Source organism: Emys orbicularis, chromosome 1 (assembly GCF_028017835.1).
Source record: "Emys orbicularis isolate rEmyOrb1 chromosome 1, rEmyOrb1.hap1, whole genome shotgun sequence".
NCBI lineage: Eukaryota > Metazoa > Chordata > Testudines > Emydidae > Emys > Emys orbicularis.
In genome coordinates, this window is record NC_088683.1 from 95,145,752 (window position 1) to 95,168,586 (window position 22,835).

The 22,835-nt window shown below is 43.8% G+C and overlaps 1 protein-coding gene across 1 annotated transcript; it reads right to left on the minus strand.

Annotated features, from left to right (window-relative positions):
- LOC135878604 (cytochrome P450 2D15-like) lies at positions 1-22,599 on the minus strand. Its single transcript, XM_065404314.1, has 9 exons — positions 22,387-22,599; positions 20,911-21,082; positions 20,094-20,246; positions 19,642-19,802; positions 17,865-18,038; positions 7,123-7,264; positions 3,133-3,320; positions 2,511-2,652; positions 1-179 (listed from the first exon to the last, which is right to left on the minus strand). Exons 1-9 carry the CDS (start codon positions 22,597-22,599, stop codon positions 1-3), a joined length of 1,524 nt encoding a protein of 507 aa, XP_065260386.1.
- Between the last annotated feature and the right edge of the window lie 236 nt (positions 22,600-22,835).

Sequence of the window (22,835 nt, forward strand, 5' to 3'; positions counted from 1 at the left end):
TTATCTGGGGCTGGCACACAGCTCGTAGGAGTCTGGGGAATGTATGAGGACGTAATGCCCGTCATCCCGTGGCCTGGGCTGATCCTCAGGGATATGGAAAGTGAACTGCTGCAGGAGGGTTGTGAAGAAGAGAAAGAGCTCCTTCCTGGCCAGCTGCTCCCCCAGACACATGCGACGACCTGTAAAAGAGAGAGTGAGGAAGGAGAAAGAGGGAGACCCCAAAAACAAAATGATAAGTATCTTCGATACCTGGAAAGATACTAGAGCAACTAATTAAACAATAAATTTGTAAGCACCTGGAGGATAATAGCGTTATAAGGAATAGTCAGCATGGATTTGTCAAGAACAAAGCATGGCAAACCAACTTAATTTCCTTCTTTGATAGGATTACTGGCCTAGTGGATAGGGAGGAAGCAGTAGATGTGATATATCTTGATTTTAGTAAGGCTTTTGACATAGTTCCATGTGACATTCTTATAAGCAAACTAGAGAAATATGGTCTAGATTAATTTACTATAAAGCGGGTGCACAACTGGTTGAAAGACCATACTTAGTCAATAGTTATCAATGGTTTGCTATCATATTGGGAAGGCATATCTAGTGGGGTCCTGCAGCAGTCAGTCCTGGGTCCGGTCTATTCAATATTTTCCTTAATGACTTGGATAATAGAGTAGAGAGTATGCTTGTAAAATCTGCAGATGACACCAAGCTGGGAGGGGTTGCAAGCACTTTGAAGGGCAAGTTTAAAATTCAAAATGATCTTGACAATTTGGAGAATTGATCTGAATTCAGCAAGATGAAATTCAATGAAGACAAGTGCGAAGTACTTCACTTAGGAAGGAAAAATCAAATGCAAAACTACAAAATGGGGAATAACTGTCTAGGTGGTAGTATTGCTGAAACGGATCTATGACGAGGGTGGCTATACCATGGCTCGTGAGACACATGTGGCTCTTTTACAGTTAAAGTGCAGCTCGCTGAGCCCCCCACAACTCCCCCACCCCATTCTCCACCTGCCAGACTGCAGTGGGGAGCTCAGAACCTCTTCCTTGCAGTGGGGTTATGGGGCAGGGGCTTCTGCCCAGTGAGAAGGGGGGTCTTGGGGCTTCTCCCCACAGGGTGTGTCGGCTGGGGCTCGGCATCAGCAGGAGTGGGGCAGAAACTTCTGAAGATTGTCGTATGTGGCTCGGAGGGTCAGTAAGTTTGGCCACCCCTGGCCTATGGGTTGCAGTGGATCACAAACTGAGTATGAGCCGTAAATATGATGTAGCTGCAAAAAAGGCTAATATGATTCTGGGGTGTATTAACAGGAGAGTTATATGTAAGACACAGGAGGTAATTGTCCCGCTTTACTCAGCACTGGTGAGGCCTCAGCTGAAGTACTGTGTCCAGTTCTGGGCACCACAATTTAGGAGAGATGTGGGCAAATTGGAAAGAGTCCAGAGGAGAGCAACAAAAATGATCAAAAGTTTAGAAAACCTGACCTGTGAGGAAAAGTTGAAAAATCTGGGCTTGTATAGTCTTGAGAAAAGAAGACCAAGTGCCAACCTGATAACAGTCTTCAAATCTGTTAAGGGCTATTATAAAAAGGACGGTGATCAATTGTTCTCCATGTCCACGGAAGGTAGGACAAGCAGTAATGGGCTCAATCTACAGCAAGGGAGATTTAGGTTAGATATTGGGAAAACCTTTCTAGCTCTAGGGTAGTTAAGCTCTGCAATAGGATTCCAAGGGAGGTCAAGGAGTTCCTATAAGGAGCGGCAGAAGAGCCTTAAAAGTGTGGGGACCACCAGTGCCCGAACTGTGGCCCTGCCCCTGAGACCCTGGCCCCCCACGCTGCCCTTTCCCCATGGAGCCCCACCCCTGTGTCGCTCCTGCTCCCCAAACTCCTGCCCTCGCACCACCCATTCCCCTGAGGCCCCGCCCCCTCTCGCTCCTCTCCACCCTCTCCCCCGTTGCTTGCCCTTACATCTGGTAAAAAGTGGGACCATGTCCCCCACCCCCGGCGCCCTGGGTCCCCATCATTGGAAGTGTTTAAAAACAAGTTGCACAAACACCTGTCAGGGTACTTGGTCCTGCCTCAGCACAGGGGGCTGGACTTGATGGCTTCTTGAGTTCCATTCCAGCCCTGAATGTTTATGATTCTAAGTCACTGGGAGCAGGACTCCCACCCCATGAACAATGAATTGAATCAAAGGATCTGCCCCACTTCCCCACTCTGCCATATATCATTGACAACTGCAAATACCTAATTCCTGAAAGACAGGAATGCACGTATTGCCTTACTGGAACAGACCTGTGGTCCATCTAGTCCAGCATCCTCTCCCTGACCGTGACCAGTACCAGAGAATTCTGAGGTAGGTCCAAGAACCCCCATAATGAGCAGTTAATATTTGGCTTGTGCCCTGCAGCATGAGAACTGATGCCCTTTACTCATTTTAAAGATAAAGACATCTGTGCCTCCTTTCCACAGGGACGGCCTCAGCCAGCTGCTCTGCCCTTGGATTTACCTGCAGAGAAAGGCAGGAAGGCCTCTCGCTTCACAAACTGCCCATCTGCATCCAGGAAGTGCTCCGGGTAGAACTCGTGGGGTTTCTCCCAAACCGTTTCATCCTTCAGCACCGAGGACAAAACTGCGATGATGATGGTGCCCTAAACATTCCCATTAACGCCCCCAAAACAAAAACAAACAGGTTATTTCAGGAGAATATAAACCATTGTCAACTTTACCTTATGCTTCCTTTTACTATCATCTATAGTGAAAGAAAAGCCAGGCAGTTCTCTGTTGCCCTATTAATCAGATAATGGCACAACTTTCCATTGGAAAAGGCCTATCAATATAACAAGGTTTGTATATGTAAATGAGATTTCCAATGATATTATCAGGACAAAATTTCCTCCCACTCCAGATCTCCCTAAACTTTCAAGCAAATGAATTCTGTATAATGAGATTCAGTTGAATCTATACAGTTGGATCTACTGGTAGAAATACAGCTCTCGGTGAGGTTCAAGTCCTTTAGAATAGCACGCTACATAACCAGCCTGGGACTAAGTAACTATGTATCCTAGCAATATCCCTTAGCAATCTGCATCTGGGCTGCATTAATTTTCCAGGGGTCACAATTGCTGTACCTTAGGGATGAAAAACTTTTGAACTTCGGTGTCCCGGTACGTCGTGCGAGGCACTCCAGCAAAAACAACATCACAATAACGCTGAGTTTCATAGATCACAGCATTGGTGTAAGGCAAGTTCACTTGGTCCTCTATATCAGGTGACCTATCCCTGCCAATCACCTTATCAATTTCCTCATGGACTCTTCCTGGAAATATAGAAACACTTTCTATAGCAGGGAGTATAACAGAGTAGATGTAATAGATTATTAAGGGTCTGATCCAGTTACCACTGAAATCAGCTGAAACATTCCCATTAACTTCTCTTCTAAAGAGACCCTCTATCAACCCTTTATATTTGGCACTAATAGGTATTCCCAGCCAAGAAACAGGTAACACATATTCAATGTAAATAAGTTTCCATGAGTTATGTCTATATTACCCTGGCTACTGTTTTGTTGACACGTGAAGAATTCTAGTAGATTGCAGAGGCACAATTTCCATAACAGACACAGGGACAACCACTGTGGGGAGTGCGGGGAGATACCCTCCCTCCAGGATGTTGTCCTCCCCACCATGGTGCCCTCTGTCATGGAGTTAAAAATGCAAAAGCTTGTCATCTTTCCCTTAAGATGTGCCCTTCTGCTGCTGCCCACCTCCTCTTAACGCCCCCCTGCACATAACCATTTTTAGCCTCTTCCTCCACACTGTGCTCAGGGCTGTACCAGTGTAAATATTACAAACTGCTGTGCTGCAGCCAGCCAAGCCTACAGGCGAAGGCAGAAGCACAGAGACTGCAGCACTACTTAGGCCTGTACACTAGGAAATCAAGTCAGTATAACTACCTCGCTCACAGGTGTGAAAAATCCGCACTGGGAAGCCTCGGAATTTCAGAAGCCCCAGGAGGAGGTGGGGGGCGGGGAGGGGAGGGAGGGACGTGATTGGGGAAGGAAGCAGGGGAAAGAGCCAGGGTGGTGGGGGTGGGGGGAAGGAGAACAAGGAGAGTAGGGAGTAGGGAATGGGTGGGTGTGAGTTAGCTTGAGGAGGGAGGCTCACCTTTCGGGGGAGGGCAGTGAAGGAGGGAGAGGACCATGAGAGGAGAGAGGAGGCTGCACAAAGGGGGCCAGAGAGAGCTCTCGCCAGCAGAGGTGTGGCTGAGGAGTGTGTCTGGAGGGACGGGGTCTTGTTTTGGCAGGAGGCTGTGTAACACCAAGGCCAGGTCTAGACTACAAACCTATATCGGTATAACAACGTCGCTCAGGGGTGTGAAAAATCCACACCCCTGAGCGACTAGTTATACCGAGCTAACCCGCCCTGTAGACAGGACTCCCTAGGTCGCAGGCAGGTGTCTGCGGAGTGAGGTAGGGCAGCCTGCAGGGAAGTATGTGTGTGAATGGAGCCATTAGGGCAAGAGCCGGCCTGCGTGAGTGGGATCTGAGGGGGTGTGTGGGACTCAGTTTGGTCTGATTGATAGTATGTGTGTGGGGGGAGGATTGGAGGCGGAAGGCAGCTGAGCCAGAGAGTCATCTTTGTGTGGGAGGCCGGAGGGTGCGTGCGAGAGAGGCCTGGGGGAGGGGTGGGAGCATAAAGTGCCTGTGGGTGAGGAAGGATGAGATGAAGGGTTTGGTGGGGGCTGCAGGAGAACGTGAGACTGACAACCTAGGGGAAGGAGGAAGGGAGCACAACTTGGCTACGTCTTCACTACAGGGGGGGGGTCGATTTAAGATACGCAAATTCAGCTACGCGAATAGCGTAGCTGAATTCGACGTATCGCAGCCGACTTACCCCGCTGTAGGGACGGTGGCAAAATCGACCTCTGCGGCTTCCTGTCGACGGCGCTTACTCCCACCTTCGCTGGTGGAGTAAGACCGTCGATTCGGGGATCGATTGTCGCGTCCCGACGGGACGCGATAAATCGATCCCCGAGAGGTCGATTTCTACCCACTGATTCAGGCGGGTAGTGTAGACCTAGCCTTAGGAAAGAAGAAGAGGAAGGCAGATCGGATGGAGAAGAGAAGAAAAGAGAGGGAACAATTAGGACACAACATCAAAAAATACTACTAAGGGGATAATAGACTGAAAACAGAGAGCAAAATGCAGTGAGGAGATGACGGTGTGAAGGAAATGGAAAAGGGGAAAGAACAAATGCGAGGGAGACCAAGGATACTGTGTAAAGGTTTTGTTGTTAAGAAATGTGATAAAATGTGCTGTGCAGGAGGGGACAAAAAATTTGCCTTGGGCCAGCCCTAGCTCCCAACTAGCCCCTCTCCCATCATTGTGTCTTCTTTATCTTCAACAAAATTCTCCCACCTGGTCCCCATCCATTTTGTTTTCCTGTTATTGTACCTATGAGAAGTTGTACAGATGTGTCAGTGAATCAAGGTGTTTCATGGTTACCTCTGTTTATTGTTTCAATCAATTTGTCTGTACTGAAGGACGGTTCACTGGTCTGCATTTCCCGAGACCAGCCCTAGAGGCTTTTTAAACAACCGTTACAATATTTGCTCCCCCAGTATGGTATCTGATTATTTGAGAGACAGCTCAATTTTCTTAGCAGCTCAGCCACTTCATTCTTAAAGTCCTTGGAATCTCTTGGAGGTAAGCCAGCTGGTCTTGGTGGCACTTAAATGTATCCATTTATTCCAGGACCTTTTCTTTTGTTAATTCTATCTCTGACTATGCCTTGTGATCACTACCTGAAAATGTATAGCAGAGGTAGACATCTCCCCAAAGGTTCTCTGTTGTAGTGAGGACTGATACAAAGAAACCATTTCGCTTCTTGTTAATGTCCTTATCCTCCTTGATTGTTCCCTTTCTTCCCTGGTAGTTCTGTGGGCCAACCAATTCTCCCAGACATCCTGCTTCTGATATACTGAAATAATGTGTTTGTTTTCATGTCTTTGGATATAAGTTCTTTACATTTCCTCTCGCCTCTCCTAATTTCCATGTTACAGTTTACCTCTTTACCTTCTTTCTACTAGCATTACTTGGGCTGGATTTCCATTTTATTTTTTACAGATACCTCTTTGGCCTGAACAACCAGGATGCTACTTAAGCAACCCTACCCTATCCTCACTTCTGACTATAGTGCCTTTTTGATTGCCTTGTTCATTTTTAAAATCCCCCTTGGAATGTGCTAGTTTTTGGTTTGATTCCCTCCCTTCAGCAGTTGAACTTATTTATATGGTGGTGACACTTAGTGTCTGAACTATACTTACGTCTTGAATGAAGTCCTACGTGGTATTAGGACTAAGCTGAGTGCAGACTCTCTTTTTATGTGTTGGAGAAATAGTTTCTTCAAGAAGAAATTGTGTAGAGTTGAGAAAAGGCTTCTTACTATATATCCCTGAAGTTACGTCCAGGCTTGTTATAAGTCATCTGATAAGAGAGCTCTGGGCACTGGGACTCGGGAGCAAAGTCTGGCTATGCAATAGAGGCAAATGTTGATCGAGGGTGGAAGTGAAAGGGGCCAAGATTTTCCAAAGTGACTAGTGCTTGTGGGCGACATAATGTGTAGGTGTCCATTTTGACAAGAGGCCTGATTTTCGGAAAGTGCTGAGTAGCCACCCTCTGAAAGTCAGGCCCTTTTAAGGTATCTCAAGTTGAACACCCAAAAGCTGAGCTGCTCAAAATCATTAGTCATTTACCGAAATCTTGACTAGAGCATTTGTGGCCAGAAAGAGAAAACTTAGCAAGGAGCTGTTGGAGACACAAGGTGCACTTAACAGTAGCAGTGGGTTTCTATGCACATACTGAGATCTTTAACAGGGGCTTTCCCTCTCCTCATGAGTTTTTGCTTTCCCCCTCAGCACATAATGCTCCATGATGATTGTGTGGAATTATCCCCTCCTCATAACTGTAGTTCAGTCCAAAAGTAAATGCTACTGACTGTACTCCAGGAGGTCGCATCCGAAAGACAAAAGCATCTATAAGTAGAAAAATACTGGAAACTTGTCGATGGGAGGTGCAGGGTGAGAGGAAACCCTGGCCCTCCCAAACTGCATCACTTACTTTGGACATCAGGATAGCGAAGCATGTACAGCAGTGCCCAGCACAGGGTTACAGTGGTTGTTTCAGTGGCAGCACCAAACAGGTCAAAAACTGTAAAGATCAGATTGTCCTCATTGAAAGTGCTCTCTGGGTCCATTTTAGCCTGAAGGAAATAAAAATAGGCTTGTCATATAACTTGGGTTTGTTGTTTTTTATTTAATTCACCCTACTACCTAGGAGCATACATTTGGGTGTATAACACATTTTCCAGACATAGGGGTCTGAGTCCCTATTGACCCACACCTGGTGTGATCATTGAAACCCGTGCAGAGTGGAGGATGATGCCTGATCAGAATGGTAGCATTTTACACTCCCTTTGAACTGGTGAATATGTTTATACAAGGTATAGGGCAGTGGGGAGACAGGCCCACAATACTGAAAATCTTCTTAGTAGGGATTAGAATTCAAAATATGAACGAGCTACAAGATTCTTCCTTGACTGAGAAGAGCTAAACAAACTGGAAATGCATACATTGATCAAAGGTAGAATCATTAAGGCTTCATGAAGTACGGGAATGAAATTTGAAATATTTTTGCATTACTTTCAAGGCTCATAATTTTAGATTTCATAGAAGCACAAAATAAGGTTTAAAAAGACTGTATTATGGGGCCATTTCAGTGAAGTAAGTATCCCAGACACATGGTTTTAGATGCAGTAACAATTCCTATTTAAGGCTCAGTTGTTCTAGGTTAATTCAATTTCCAGGTATTATTTGAAGGTAAGTGCTGTCAAAGTGCTTGGCACTGGACAAGATGAAATAAAGACAGATCCAGTCCTTTTAAGGTTTTACAATCTAAGCAAGAGATACAGAATATTCCGGCTGTAGAATCTTGCCTGTATGCTCGGGGTTCTACTGATCGCCATATTTGGGGTTGGGAAGGAATTTTCCTTCAGGGTAGATTGGCAGAGGCCCTGGAGGTTTTTCGCCTTCCTCCGCAGCATAGGGCAGGGGTCGCAGGCTGGAATATTCTGTTGTGGGTGGGTCAGCTTTTGTGGCCTGCATCATGCGGGAGGTCAGACTAGATGACCATATTGGTCCCTTCTGACCTTAAAGTCTATGAGTCTATGAGTCTATGAGTCTATGAGAATAGACAGGATGCAATGGGAAGTCCAAAGGAAATTATAAGGATATTTTTAATAGCTTAAAATCATTGACTTACTTCTTGTGGACAAGAAGAAAACAGTGGCTCTTTAGAAGGGATTTGGATGAAGAGAAAGCAATGGCTTAGTGGACCAGAATTTGGAGGGTGTTTCAGTGGTCTGAGGTGGCATGAAAGAAGACACAGAGAAAACTGTGGGGGAATTATATGAGCATGGCATTGAGACAGCCATCATTGGAAGACCACAGGTTATGGGGGTGATGCATTAAGATACTATGTCCAAGATATAATGTGGGTTGTGTAAGACTTTCAAGGCAAGAACAAGAGATTTAAATGTGATGTGGTAAACAAGGAGGAACCTGTAGAGTGGAGGAAGAAGCAGCAAGATTTGAAATTGGATGTGTGCATGAGAAGGAGAGTGTGAAAGTAAAATGAATTATATTAAAGAAATAGAATGAATTAAAGAATGCTGTATGTACCTTTAAGTAGAAATGAGAAATGCTGCAAGCCAGGGGGCAGGAAAGCAGACATTAACTGCTTAATGAATTGCCCCACTTAAGGGCAATTGGTGAAGCATTAGCCTTAGATCGATAAGAGTTAATAAGGAAGCAGGATATGCATATTGTGCCCCATGCAAATTTTACAATTTTGCTCTCTCTGTCCCTTTGTTTAGTTCGAACCCTTTTATCTGTATAAATAAGACTGTTTGAATCTTGCATGGGGGCTCACATTATCTGAATGTATTAGCAGAGCGCTGTGCTAATAAAACAGAGTGGTCTGACAAACTATGAGTCCTGAGTCTAACTTTGACAATTTGGAGGTTCCACCGAGATAGCAACCGTCTTCACTGGGGCTGTGTGATTCCTGACCGTTTTTGCAGGATGACCGTGGCAGCCGGCACCTGGGCATTTGGCCCGAGCGGTCCTCCTCCTGAACGGAAGGGCGCACGACCACAGTGAGGTCTACGCCATCGAACCTGTTGGTTCCCACTCTGTTCTGGTAGGGATCCCGGGATCTGACATCAGGAATCTGGTCAGATAATTATTTCTGTGTTTTGTCCGGACTGAGGACTGTCCTGTCTCTGTGTCTATCTGTCCTCCTGTGGAGTGTTTGAGTCTGGGTGCTGTCTCCGTCCGGGGATCGGCCGACCAAGGGGTTCCTGTCCCCGCGGTCTGAGTGAGTGAAATCTGCACAATCGCAGCCGCACCGCACCTTGGGTAAACCCTTGGTGTGAAAGCAAGGGCGATTGAGGCAGTAGCCTGTGGGCTCCTTTTGTGTGTTGCACCGGGCATCGCTCTGACGAACCCGAATTTCCTTCTTGTGTGATTGGTGTGTGTGTAAAGTCCTCCTGTATTGGTAACCAAACGTCTAAGTCGGGACAGTTCCCTAAAGAAACGCCGGCTCAGTTTTAGGAAGGGTCCGGACTCCTGTAAATTTCTGGAAAAATGGTCTAGGCTAACTCAGGGAGATCCCAAAACTCAGTGGCCACCGTTAAAATCTTGGAACAAGGACCGAGTGGACATCTTAAAAGACAAACTCGGCCAATCTAAAACTAAATTGGAAAAGGAGAGATTAATTGTTTCATGCAGTGGTGGGAAGAGGCAAATCGTAGGTGGACAAAATCAAAACTCGCCTCTCTCAAATATTCAAATAATAAGTTAAAAGCTTTATTAAAAGCCTCCTCTTCCACCACCAGACCGAGTGCTCTCCTTTACCCCGTTCTCCGGAAAAAAACAACAACAACAACAACAACAACAACCCCGGATCGATCCCAACCCCCTCCACACTCCCATCTCATGTAAAAAGGACAAAAAAGCCCCTTGTTCTGTTCCCCTTCATTGTCTGCCTCAGAAACTGATTCTTTAGTGTTCCACTACCAATTCAGTAAGGAGGATGGGCTCCTCAACTAGCCCCCACCCTTCCTGGTCCCTTTCCTTAAAAATTTCTTTCAAAATTGTGAAATGACCACAATATCACTCACAAAAAACGCTTCATTGGAAAAAGCAGGATCGGGCCCAGACAAGCAGGCAAGCAACAGATAAAGAAACTGAAAAATAGGTTGGAAGCCCTAAGGGCATAGTGTCAGGAGTAAGTGCAAGTATGAACCCCTGGAACAATACTTAAAATAGTGAAATCTGAGTTGATAAAGGTGTCATTTTGGGAGATAAACAAGTGCTTAAAGAAGGAGTGAAAAGTTAACTCTACAGAGGCTGAAAAGAATTAAGCAGTTAAACCTTGTAAAAATGTTTAAAAGGACCTTGTTAAAAGAATTCTTGGTTTCTTTGCAGCCATTCTAAAGGAAAAATGGGCCCTTTTCCAGAGGAATGTCTGTAAATAATCCAGGTAAAGAGACTTTCTAATTAAAATCATTTGACTATGAACAATTTAGTCAAATTTGCTAAAAGAACAAAAAAAAAAAGGGGGGGGGGAAGGTTCTATTGGAACTTAACTGCCCCAAATGTATAAAGGTAATGTAATCTATGTACAGCTATGTAAAAACAAAGCAGTGTAAAAGGGATGTTAAGGAAAAGAAAATGTGTATGTATCTGTCTATCTGTGGAAATATGTGAGGTTTGTAAAACTCCTGTTTTGTAGGTTTAAGATAAATTGGTTTTGTTTTGTTTATAATGCCACTAAAAATCCATTTGACTCTTTAATTCAAAGTTGCAAAACTGACAGATCTTTTTGCCAGACACAGGTAATCAGTGTTGGTTGGCTTTGAGATTTGGTATTTAACCCTTAAGGGGTAACTTGATTCTTTACAAAATTTAAATGTCTTCAAATAAAGACCAAGTCACGACTGCAGCAGGGCAGTCAAAATCAGAAGAATAGGGAGAGATTCTGGATTCTTTTTGTTTGTTTGTTTTTCTAACAAAATAGCAGATGAGAGCTGTAGTAAAAGAATAAAGACAGTGCCCCTCTGAAGCAACAGCGGGGGTGAGGTGCAAAAAACAAAAAGAAGCAATGTTAGAAACACTTACTGAGCCTTAAAATGGCTCTGTGTAATCAGACTGTCACTTTGATAAGGGTACATAAAACTCTGTAAGAACAAAAGAAACAGTTACACCTTATGTAAAAATTAATATGGCTAATGTTTTAAACGTTAAAGTATAGAAGAAATGTGCAGACATATAAAGTGTATATTATAGAGGGGGTAAAAGAAATGCAAACGAAACATGCTACTTAGTTAAAATCCTATTAGGGCTCCAAAGGAGCCACAATAGATTGTGTTTTCTTTTTCAGCTCTCTGTGTGTTTTGGAAGCAAGAGTTAAAAGTAATCAAAACTCTGGTAAAAGTTAATTGTGTTCCTTTTAAGACAGAGTCTCTGAGCTCTGCTGATGGCTTTGAATCCAAAAGCCAAGCCTGTGTTGATGCAAATTACCTAACTGATAAAGGAAGTGAGAGAACTGCCAGCACAAAGAAGTTGCAGATAAAGAACATACCTGGTCAGCAAACAAATTGTCTAAATAAAAGGCACGGTATAACAAGATACCTTTAATTAAAATAAATTTAATGTTAATAAGTACCCCTGTAACAATGTATAGTGTGTATGATTTTTGGGAAAATCCTTTATGGTAATGATGCTTTTCAGCTGTTACCTGTGAACAAACTTAAAGCTTAACACAGCAGGAAAGTCATTGTAAACTTGGTCTGCTGTAAAGGAAAAACTGAGGTACACCACCTCATGGATTTAATGACTGAACAGTGGGATAATTTCCCCATAACTCTTAAAAGATAGAAGCCATTGAAACCTGGCCTGCCTATAGAACAAAACCACAGGAAAATATGGAGGTAATTCCTCTTGTTTTGCCTGCAATCAGCAAGGATATTTGTGAAAGAAAGGAATATTTTAAGCAATAATGAATGCCACCCCAAAAGGGGTAGAAAAATGTTATTTTTATCTTTCAGAAAAAGCTAATACCAGGTACAGGACAACTTAATACAGAAACAAATAAAAGTGGGTATGATTATCCAGATTGCACATGGGATCCTTCTGGCTAGAGCCAGTGGGCTGGGGAGGGAGGCAATCTATTGGACATCAGAGGTTATACCAAGTGGACTCCTCAAAAGTGGGTATGCTTGTTCATGCCTGTTGCTCCAAAGCCCTGTAGTAAAGACATTTCACTAGGATCCTGTATGTGGGATAAAATGAATAATGAGACCAAAGTACTGTATAACGGGCTATGTGTATGTGTTAATTCTTGGGGAAAAGTGTTTTAAAAGAATGGAAGTGTTAGCAACCTTCCAACAGACAAATGTAAATGTATATGTTTCACTCTATATGCATCCGAAGAAGTGGGTTGTAGCCCACGAAAGCTTATGCTCTAATAAATTTGTTAGTCTCTAAGGTGCCACAAGTACTCCTGTTATTTTTGTAAATGTAATGTAAGTACTGTGTTTACAAAAGGTAAAAAGGTAACATAGTTCCTAAAACAAACAAAAAGGCAATGTGGGAAACCGAACCATTCATATTATACATGCAAATGGCAACATGTTAAGAATTGCCACTGCAGAAAGACATAACAGCTTACCATTGGTATAACATATTTTCTGAATGGTCTCCCACAACTAATGGCATACTAATGTTACTAACCCTAATTGTTTTTGGTTTTAAATTGTATGTGTTTAATTGGAATGTTTGAAATGTGCTGTTGGATAAAACAAATGTATGCAAAGCTAGAGCCACAGGCCCAAATCACCTCCCAGTATTTTCTATTACGTGGACTAAATAAGAAGTGACACTGGCGATTAATAATCTTAGTGTCAAAAGGGGGATATGTAGGAGCAGGATTTTATAATGTCCCATAAGAATTAATGTATGATTTGATTTCATCCTGTCAGCCACCCTTTTTGAATAGCAGAAAGGAATGACAGACCAGAACAATCCTTGACTGATTATGGTCACCCTTTTGTTTTAGAATAAGTTATAATGTCTACTATGGTTTCCTATATGTATTACAAAGTAGGCACTCTAATTAAATATACATTTCTTTGTTTTAAGGTTTAGTAAGTAAGAAACAGGATTCTCTATTGTGTCTATGTTAAGTAGATTAGAGGAACATTGAAGGCCTGGGTCTCAATGTAAATTGTCTTGGTTATTGATTGTAAAACTTAGCAAGGTTTAATTTGCAATGCCTTTTTGCTCGATATAACATACTACTGTTTGTATTCTCAATCTGTGTGAATAAGGAATGTATGCATCAGGAAAAGATAAGGTGTGAAGGCCATTGTTATAGCCAGAGTCAAGGAAGAGGTAGTAAAGAGACTTAAAGGACATCAAAGAATCATCAGGTACTGCTTACTACCTAGACGGCTGTTAAACGGTCTGGCATCGCCGCGTGGATACATGCTTCGCAGTGTAAGAAGGCACCACCCCCAGCAAACCAATCATCACCTCAGGACCACGCAGAGTCACTTTTGACTCCAGAAGAAGACGTAGAGGAACAGCCTGCAATACCTTACCATCTACGCTCTCGTAAGGGTTGCCAGAAGCAGACAACGACCTAAAGCAAGCCCCCACCAAAAAAGCAGTAGTGAGCCTAGCGCCTGCTGCCTGGTGGACGTAAAACCGTGACTGCAGTTCCCTCAGTTGAGGTTGTCAGAACCAGAAGGGCCTTGCCTCCAACATGCACCTCTGGTGGCGCCTGTTCCTCGGCTGCTGGTGTCTTAAGGTCTGGGGAGTCCACAATGACAATTCTTTTATCCAGCAGCAAGTGTGCATAGCTCAGACCCTTAATATTTCTAATTGCTGGGTCTGCAGCCACAACCCAGCCCACTCTCAAGCTGGTGTTCCTGTCCTGGCAATCCCACTCAATTCCCCAGACCTTACTGGAGGACCTCGTCCGTTTAACAAAACATGGAACAATAATGACACTTGGGAAGCAGTGGGAATAAATGTATCTAAATGGATAAGTGTGGTGGAGGGAAAAGGTCATTGGTGTTGGGTGTGTAATGGGACAGGGCTGGATCTGGGAAAAAGCCATTGCCTTCAGCATATTGTGGCCAATGGTGTATGGGATTATTCGAATAAAACTAAAAAGTGGCGGGCTGGGTATGGGGATATGAATTTTTTCTTGATCTCAGGATCAAACAGAAAAATCAATTTCATGTTCCCCCTACAGTAACCTTAGTGAAAACAATACAATCTTTCAACACCATGCAAAAAGGCTCCTAAGGTTACCAGCAGTAGTTGAAATAATGGCAAATGAAACCGGAGAGAGTTTAAAAACCCTGGCCAAAGAAACAGGGGCGATCCGACAGATGGCCCTTCAAAACCGTCAGGCATTGGACATAGTGCTGACGGCCAAAGGAGGGACCTGTGCTCTCATTGGAAAAGAATGTTGTGTGTTTATACCTGACGACACCAATGAGGTAATAGATCGCGCTAGCCACTTAAAACAAATCGCATATCTTCCCCATAAAGAGCCGAGTTCTTTAAGAAGTGGCTAAGTAACCTGTTCAATTTCTCTGCATAGGAAACTGGTTGTTTCAGGGAGCCCTGACTATCCTGTTTGGAACCCGATATGATTTTTGTATGTTTTCAGCTAATCTCCTGTTGTATCCAGAATTGTGTAAGGTGTGCCACCCAGGTGACTGCCCCAAAACAGAGTGCTAATATGATGATGTTAAATATCACTGATGAACGAAGAGATAAAGAACGATTAATATGTGGAACCCAGTAATTGTTGGTCTTTGCGTAAGCTTGACCAAAAGGAGGGATTGTGAAAGTAAAATGAATTATATTAAAGAAATAGAATGAATTAAAGAATGCTGTATGTACCTTTAAGTAGAAATGAGAAATGCTGCAAGCCAGGGGGCAGGAAAGCAGACATTAACTGCTTAATGAATTGCCCCACTTAAGGGCAATTGATGAAGCATTAGCCTTAGATCGATAAGAGTTAATAAGGAAGCAGGATATGCATATTGTGCCCCATGCAAATTTTACAATTTTGCTCTCTCTGTCCCTTTGTTTAGTTCGAACCCTTTTATCTGTATAAATAAGACTGTTTGAATCTTGCATGGGGGCTCACATTATCTGAATGTATTAGCAGAGCGCAGTGCTAATAAAACAGAGTGGTCTGACAAACTATGAGTCCTGAGTCTAACTTTGACAAGAGGAAGGGTTCATAGATAACCCTCACTTTATGATCCTGGATGAGCAGGAAGATGGGAGAGGGGTTTGGGGAAAAAAGTAAGAATCTCATTTTTAGCTATGTTAAACTTACGTTGCAGACAAGTCACCTAGAAGGACTGAAGTACAGGACTCCTTAGCGAGAGATGGGTCAGGAGAGCTGAGATAGGTTTGCTGATTGTCAGCCTTGAGATGAAAGTTCCAACTGTGAAAGCAGATAAAGTTCCTCAGAGTTACACTGTAGAGGGAGCAAGGGCAGAGGCTTTATGACTTCCACAGACAATGGAAGAGCAGAGGAGAATCCACCACAGGGAATGCTGATGGAATAGTTGGGGAGAAACCAATAGGAGGAAAACCAAGAAAAAACAGTACCATAGAAACCAAAGGAGGACAGTGTGACGTTATCTGATTAAAATATGACCATATAGATCATTGTTGCAACCACTGTTATATATTTGCAACAAATCTTGTAAAAAGGTTGTCAAGTGAGATGTCTATGAAAAGGTTATGGTTTGCTGGTTATGATTTTGCTATCTGCATGCATGTATCATTTTTGTATTTGAAGTTCTAAGTATTGGCGCTACACCTGGATTTCAAATCTGTGCTCTTGGGGTACCGCCCACAAGGTAGCTAGCCAGCACATCTTGGAGGGACTATTCAAATGGAGTGGCCCATCAAAAGAACATTTAACTGACAATGGCAGACGTCCATCTACACTTAATGGAATTTCCTGCTGTGACTAGGCGAAGTACATGAACATGTGACTTGCCTGTGTGACTCCAAACTCCATCTTGTTGCTGTAATTCTCCATAGTAAGAGCAATGGAATTCCCTCCACATGGTAGAAGAGATAAAAGGCCTGGAAACTCCTACATTTTGCCTCTATCCTGCTCCAGCCTCTTTCCTGCCCAAACTTCTGGAATATGGACTATACTAATGGGAGCATTCTAACCAATGGACTGAGGACCTTCCGATAATTTGGAGGCAGCCAAAGACTTGACGTAAGTCAGCAGTTTATTCCATCATTGCTACAAGCCTGAACCAATAACTTTGCAATTATTGTATGTATTTGATTCCTTTAACCAATTTTAATTCTCCCTTTCTTTCTTTTTATAAATAAACCTTTAGATTTTAGATACTAAAGGATTGGCATCAGCGTGATTTTTGGGTAAAATCTGAGTTATATATTAACCTGGGTGTGTGGCTGGTCCTTTGGGATCAGAAGAACCTTTTAATTAATGAGACTGGTTGTAAAGAACCACTCACCTTTAAATCCAGTGTTTTGGTGGTCACATAAGAACTGGAATGCCCAAGGAAGCTGCTTTTATGACTTCCTGTTAGCCAGGGTGGTAAAACCGGAGTTTACTTTTGTTGCTGGTTTGGTATATCTCATGGGAGAATAACCACCAGTTTTGGGTTGTGTTTGCCCTGGTTCTCAGCAGTTTGTCCTGAGTTTGGCATTCTCAGTTGTGGCCCACTGAGGCACGGTTACAGACAGAAATGTCATTCAGTGAAAGCAGCAGAGAAGTCAAAGAAAATAAGAATGAGTTTATAAGCCATGAGACCCGGCCAAGAGAAGGGTACTGGCAACTCTTCAATATCAGTACATGTCCTATAATTAGTGATGTGGGATTTTTGTCCCTTTTCATAGTGTCATTGGTGTTTACTTAGCAACAGTGCCACTGTTGGACTTGGTCATATCACTGGGCATCACAACTTCACTCTCACCTTCCTGCCACGTCTCTCTCTGCAGTTGGGTAAGGAATGCATGCTGACAGGAAAACCCCCCAAGGACCGATGAGAGTTTAAACTTCACTAGTATTGGTAGGGCTGCTTTGCCACACATAGGCAAGTAAATAATGGGAAAGGGATCGCACAGAATAAAGCAAATTATACTCTAAAGTCTGCGGGGCCAGGACGGTGTCTACTTGCATATTTGTACAGCACTCAGCAGAGTGGGGCCTTGATCCTGACTTGGATCTTAGGAGGCTACCTCAGTGTGAATAATTACCTGGAACTGCATTTTGATTGGCATTTTCTCATACATGCCATATACCACTCCGATGAGAGTGAAGTGCTATTGGAACAGAGATAAATAAGAGGCAGGGAAGACAAGGTGAATTGTTAAATAACCAAGCACCGCATCTGTGAGCTGAGGTTACACTTAAATCAAGGCCTCCTTAGACACCCTGAACTTTTCTTTTCCATGTGTCCTTGAGTGTAAGGGGGCAGGCGTACGAGTATCTCAATATCTAATTCCACTCACCTAGTGCTTCTGCATGTGTGTGCCCGCATGCTGTCCCTACTTGCACTGGAGAGCAACAGCCTTGTGCTCTCTGCTGCATGCACTCGGGTGAAAGGACCTGCAGGATCCAGGTCTCAGCATAACTGATGGGTTGTTCCATCACAAGCACACATATCCAAACAGCAAAATATGACCCCACAAGTATCCATGTCTGTCTCCTCCTACCTTTTCTATCTCCTCCAGAAAAGCATCAATGAAGTCTCTGGTAAAGCCTGGATCCCGGGTCTCCTTGTGCTCCTTCACAATCTCCCTTAGGATGTCAAAGCTATCAGTATAGGGTTGGAAGATGTTATGATGAGGCCCAGGAATATACAACAACCAAGGCATCATGTCCAGAATCTAGAATGGAAGAGACAGGAGAGGAAAAGCATTAGATCTAGAATGGAAGAGACAGGAGAGGAAGCCAGTTCTCAGATATTCGGTGGGGGAAGAGATGGAACTGGGATGGAATGTTCCCAACAGGCCAGATCCCCCACTTCACACTGGGTAAACATTTTGGGGCTCCCTACCTTGTTCCCTCCACCGTGCAACACAATGTGTTGTGACCAACACTGTCTGCATGTAAGTTAACCATCTGACTAACCACCCCTGGAGTAAACACCCTCCTCAATTCTGTTATGGAGCTATTACCTAGCCTCCTATCGGCGTGACAGTAGCAACAGGAGAACAGTGAAAGGGTGGGGGACTGGGAAAAGATTATTGTTGAGACTTTTCTTATTGTTTCAGGGCTCTGGGGAGATTTTAAATGTTACAAATACTGGCCCTGATGCTGCAGTCCTTACTCAGGATAAATGTCACTGACCCTTATGGGCTGGGCTCATATACTTTTTTTTCCTGATCTATCTATTGAGTGTGATGGCCAAGGGCCTGTAAGTGCGGAGTTTCCTTGAAGAGCTGGTTTTCGGGAGGAGAGGAAAGTCTCTCACTCATCATTCCCTGATCTTGGTTGTACTAATGGGATAGTTAATTCTTTTGTAAGAATGTGTGTGTGATATAGAAGATAGTAGTAAGATGCAGTCTGACAGCTTCTTGTAAAAATCACATAGAGCAAAGGCACTTGTGCTCCCAGCTGGGAGAAGGTGGGAGGTTCTGGATGCCTTCCTTTCCTAAAGATATTCACAGAGTTCTCTTACTGTATTGAAAACCATTAAAGTCTGCGGTTGGCTTTGTTGTTATTGTTGGTTTTTTAAGTTTTAGATGTTCTGTTCAGAAAAACACTTACAAATTAGGAAACATCTCTAAACTATCCCAGTCCATCAGTTCATCAAAACTGGGCTGGAAATCTCCCAATAACAAGCCTTCCTTAGAAAAATTTCCTGTACATGTTTCTTGTTTACCAAGAAATACTAAGGCTATGTCTACACTACGCAGCTTTGAGTGACACGGCTGTGCCGCTACAGCCGAGCCGCTAAAAGGCACTCAGTGTAGCCATTGTTTGTCGGCGGAAGAGAGATCTCCTGACGACAAAAAACTTCCATCCCCAAAGAATGGCATTAGTGTTGTCAGCAGGAGAGTGCTGCTGCCGACAAAGCGCTGTTCACACTAGTGCTTGTCGTCGACAAAACTTTTGTCTTTTGCGGGGGTGTTCTGTTAACACCTCTGAATGACAAAAGTTTTGTCTTTTACTTGCCAGCGCAGACAAAGCCTAAGAGACCAGGCTATCTCCAGGCATTTCGGCAGTCCCACTTCCTGCCTCAGCTGCCTCTAGAAAATGCAGAGGAACACAAGAGAAATAGCCATGCGCAAACCCTAGCCAGAAAGTATTTGACGGGTTTCAGGAGATTTCTGTATTATCCAAACTGGTTCATAATCCCTGCATCAAAAGCACCATGGCACCTTTGTCTAAAACACTGTACGGAGCGTGAGTTCTTCATCCCCCTCGGACCCACCCAGGCAACCAAGAGGTTTCAGTTTTACTGACAATCAGATTCTTGTGGGCTACCTGGGACATGATTCCAGCTCCTATATTGAAAGCCTCCTCTATCAGGTGTAGCATCCTCTGGAATTTCTCGTTGTTGTACTCAAAGCGGTTGCCAAAAGTGAGGGAGCACATCACATTGCCGACGGCACTGTTTATGAGGAAGCGTGGATTGAAAGGATGGCCTGAAAAAGATACAGGAACCAACCCAAGAGATTAGGAGGCACCCCAGGATCTCAGCCTGCTGCTACATGGGGAGACCCTCTAACACCACAGGAAGTGGGAAATACACTGCATCTATTTAGCTGAATCCCCTCCACAATGGCTGGATCATCTCCACATGCAAACCTCTCCTCCTCCTCCTCCTCCTCCTCTAGAATTGCTCTTCCTTCTAGCTCCATGTACCCTACTCTTGAGAGCCCCCCCTCCCTGCTTTATGACTAGAGATATGAGAGTTTCCAATCTCCCAAACATACCATCTTTAGAACTGAACGCATAGCATAGACATCCAGCTTCCTCAGTCACACGCTGATCCAGGGATTTCTTCCCCAGCCCAAAATTCCTCAAGGTGGAGAGTGTGAATCTCCTCAGCTCCTTCCAGCCATGGCCATACCTTGCCATCATTATCCCTGCAGGGTTTCGAAGAAATACTAGTCAAATAGCCACCTGTTCTCCTCCCCCATCCCCTCTGCTGTAATAAATGGAAAAGGGTTGGTTTTGTTGCATTGATTTATTCTTTTTAGTTAATTTATTTCCCCCTGTTAACTGTGCCACTGTACACATGGTTCATGAAGGTGATACTTGTGGGGAGAAATGGGCTTCGGTCCCTTGGGAAGCTGTGTGAGCTAGAGCAACAGTTCCCAACACTGCTCCACGGGCCAGACCTGGTACTTCTGTTTTTTATGACTCTAGGGGCTCTCTGTGAAACAGGTTTTCAAATAAAGTTTATAATGCCAGCTGGCCTTTAAGTCTCTTGCTGGTGGCATTCATTTTGCTGAAAGGCAATGTTGTGACACCAGCAGCCTGGGGCAGCTGGAGAGAAGCCCGGTCTCAGGCTGTAAACCAGTTTCTACTCACCTGTAACAACCAGATTAGCAATCAGTCCATCCTGCAGAGGGCAATGGTGTCTGTATGTGCACACTGTGTGTGTGTATGTATATACACGCACAGTCCATCATAATGTACAGGACCCATAATGTACCCTGAAGGCAGAGCCATGTTGTTTGTGCTCCCCAAGAACTGATGTGCATGGGGGAGATGAGAAATTTGCCCTGGACTATGAGGGACACTTGCCTTCACAGTTTTTTCTATAGCCCATATGGTCAAATAAAGAAAAGGGTGGTCGATCAGCAAAGTCTTCTGACCTCTGGACCAATGCTTCCTTTACAGCTTCTAACCCATTCAGCAGGACCACATTTTTCCATCCAACCTGAAGAGAGACGATCTTTCCAAACTTCTCACTGAGCTGCCAAGTAAAAGGGAAATGAGAAAAAAAGAAAAACAGGTTTAAAGAGAAAAAACAGCTACAAAGGCTGTAGCTTAAAATGAGAGACACTGTAGCATAGTCTGTGGAAGGCAGAGAGCACAGGAGCTTTGACTGCAGAGTGCTTAATCCCTGCAAGGCTGTAGACCCAAGAGGGAATATGCCCAAACCCGGTAGGAGGGATCTAGCTCAATACCACATTTTCATATTGTGACGTGCGCATTTGGGTGGGAGGGCAATCAGCGTCCCTCTCCCCTGCCACCTTCATTTCCCAACTGCTATTTGTCCATAAAGAACATTGTTGGGTTTCAAAGTACTGTCTCACTGCACCAATACTCAGCTGTCCATTCGCGCTGGTCAAAACTCAATTTCCAGTCAGCGGGAAATTTTGACATTTTGAAATTTGTTTCCAGTTAGAATCAGAACGAAAACAAATTTCCCAGACATTGAAATTTCCAAAAAAGTTCTGTTTTGGAAAGTTTTTGTTTTAAATGTCATTTTGAAATCTGGAAGTTTGGATTCTAATGCTGTTTTATTATATGGGGCTTTTTTATTTGTATAGTATTACATTTCATCCATAACATGTCAGTGGTAATAGTGCTCTGAATAGCACTGCTACTGATGTGTTACGAAATAATATAAAAATAATTAAAAATGAAGAACTCCGAAACAAACATTTTCCAAAGTGAACAAATTTTCCCTTTGAAAGGCCACCCCCGGGAAATAGCCATCAAAACCAGCATTTGTTGTCTAAAAACTGGTTCAATGAAAACATTCCCACCAGCTCTACTGTACAGCTGTGTATGGGAACCATTGCTAAAGTGATGTAATTCTCCAATTTACACACACCCCTTGGGAGGGTGTGTCCAAGTCCTAATTTAAGGGCCCAAATGATGAATAAGGCACTTACATTGCTGCTTTCTCAACCATTAGAGTAGTGTAAACTAGTGTCAATGCTTTCTTTATATTAACAAACTGATTTATAATCTCAATGTACACACAGTTCCTTAGTGTATGACTGATCAACAATTAACCAACCACCTACACTGATTACAGTGAGAGGGGGATGTCACAAGCTCACATGATGTAAATGTAAAATGCTTTTTTGCTTTGCTTTTATTCTGTTTAACTTTTTCTCTTTTTATAGATTGAAATCGTCCTGCAATGCAGTAAATAATAAATGCACCTCAGCTGCCACTCAAGAACCGGAAACTGCTGTGGCATGGGTGCTATTCACCAACCCTCTCTGCCAGTCAGTGAAAGGCATCTGTCCCTCTAGCACTTACCTCAGTTACAGCAAGGCGAGGACATTGGAAATTGACCTGCAGCAAGTTCCCAACGAAAGGGAAGGAGACAGGACCCGGGGGGTAGTTGTTCCATCTCTTTCTGCGCTTCATGTGATCGAAAAGCAGGATAAAGACAGCAAAAGAGAGGCCAAGTGTTGTGAAGCTGTTCCAGAAGGATGGGAGCTGGGACCCGAGCCAGGAGAGCAGTTCCATTGTGTCTCTCCTACCTCACTCTGTCCCCCAATAAGTTTTTCCCTTTCCCCTCAACACTTTCCCTCTGCCTGTTTCACCTTCTCCCAGTCTGTCTTTCTGTTTCTTTCTCCTACTTTCCCTCTCTCACTCCTCCCATCCCTCTCTTCCTTTCCCTCTGTTTTTGTATCTATTTCTCTAGCTATGCTATTCTATTCACACCCTCTCTTCTAATAACAAAGTGCCGTAAGTCTACACAG

Excerpts from the sequence above, each read along its gene's own strand:
- LOC135878604 (XM_065404314.1), bottom strand. The coding sequence starts at position 22,599 with ATGGAACTGCTCTCCTGGCTCGGGTCCCAGCTCCCATCCTTCTGGAAC. Across the intron at positions 21,083-22,386 it reads CTCGCCTTGCTGTAACTGAG|CTCAGTGAGAAGTTTGGAAA; the intron begins GTAAGTGCTAGA and ends TTTACTTGGCAG. Across the intron at positions 7,265-17,864 it reads TTCTGGAGGAGATAGAAAAG|GCTAAAATGGACCCAGAGAG; the intron begins GTAGGAGGAGAC and ends TATTTCCTTCAG.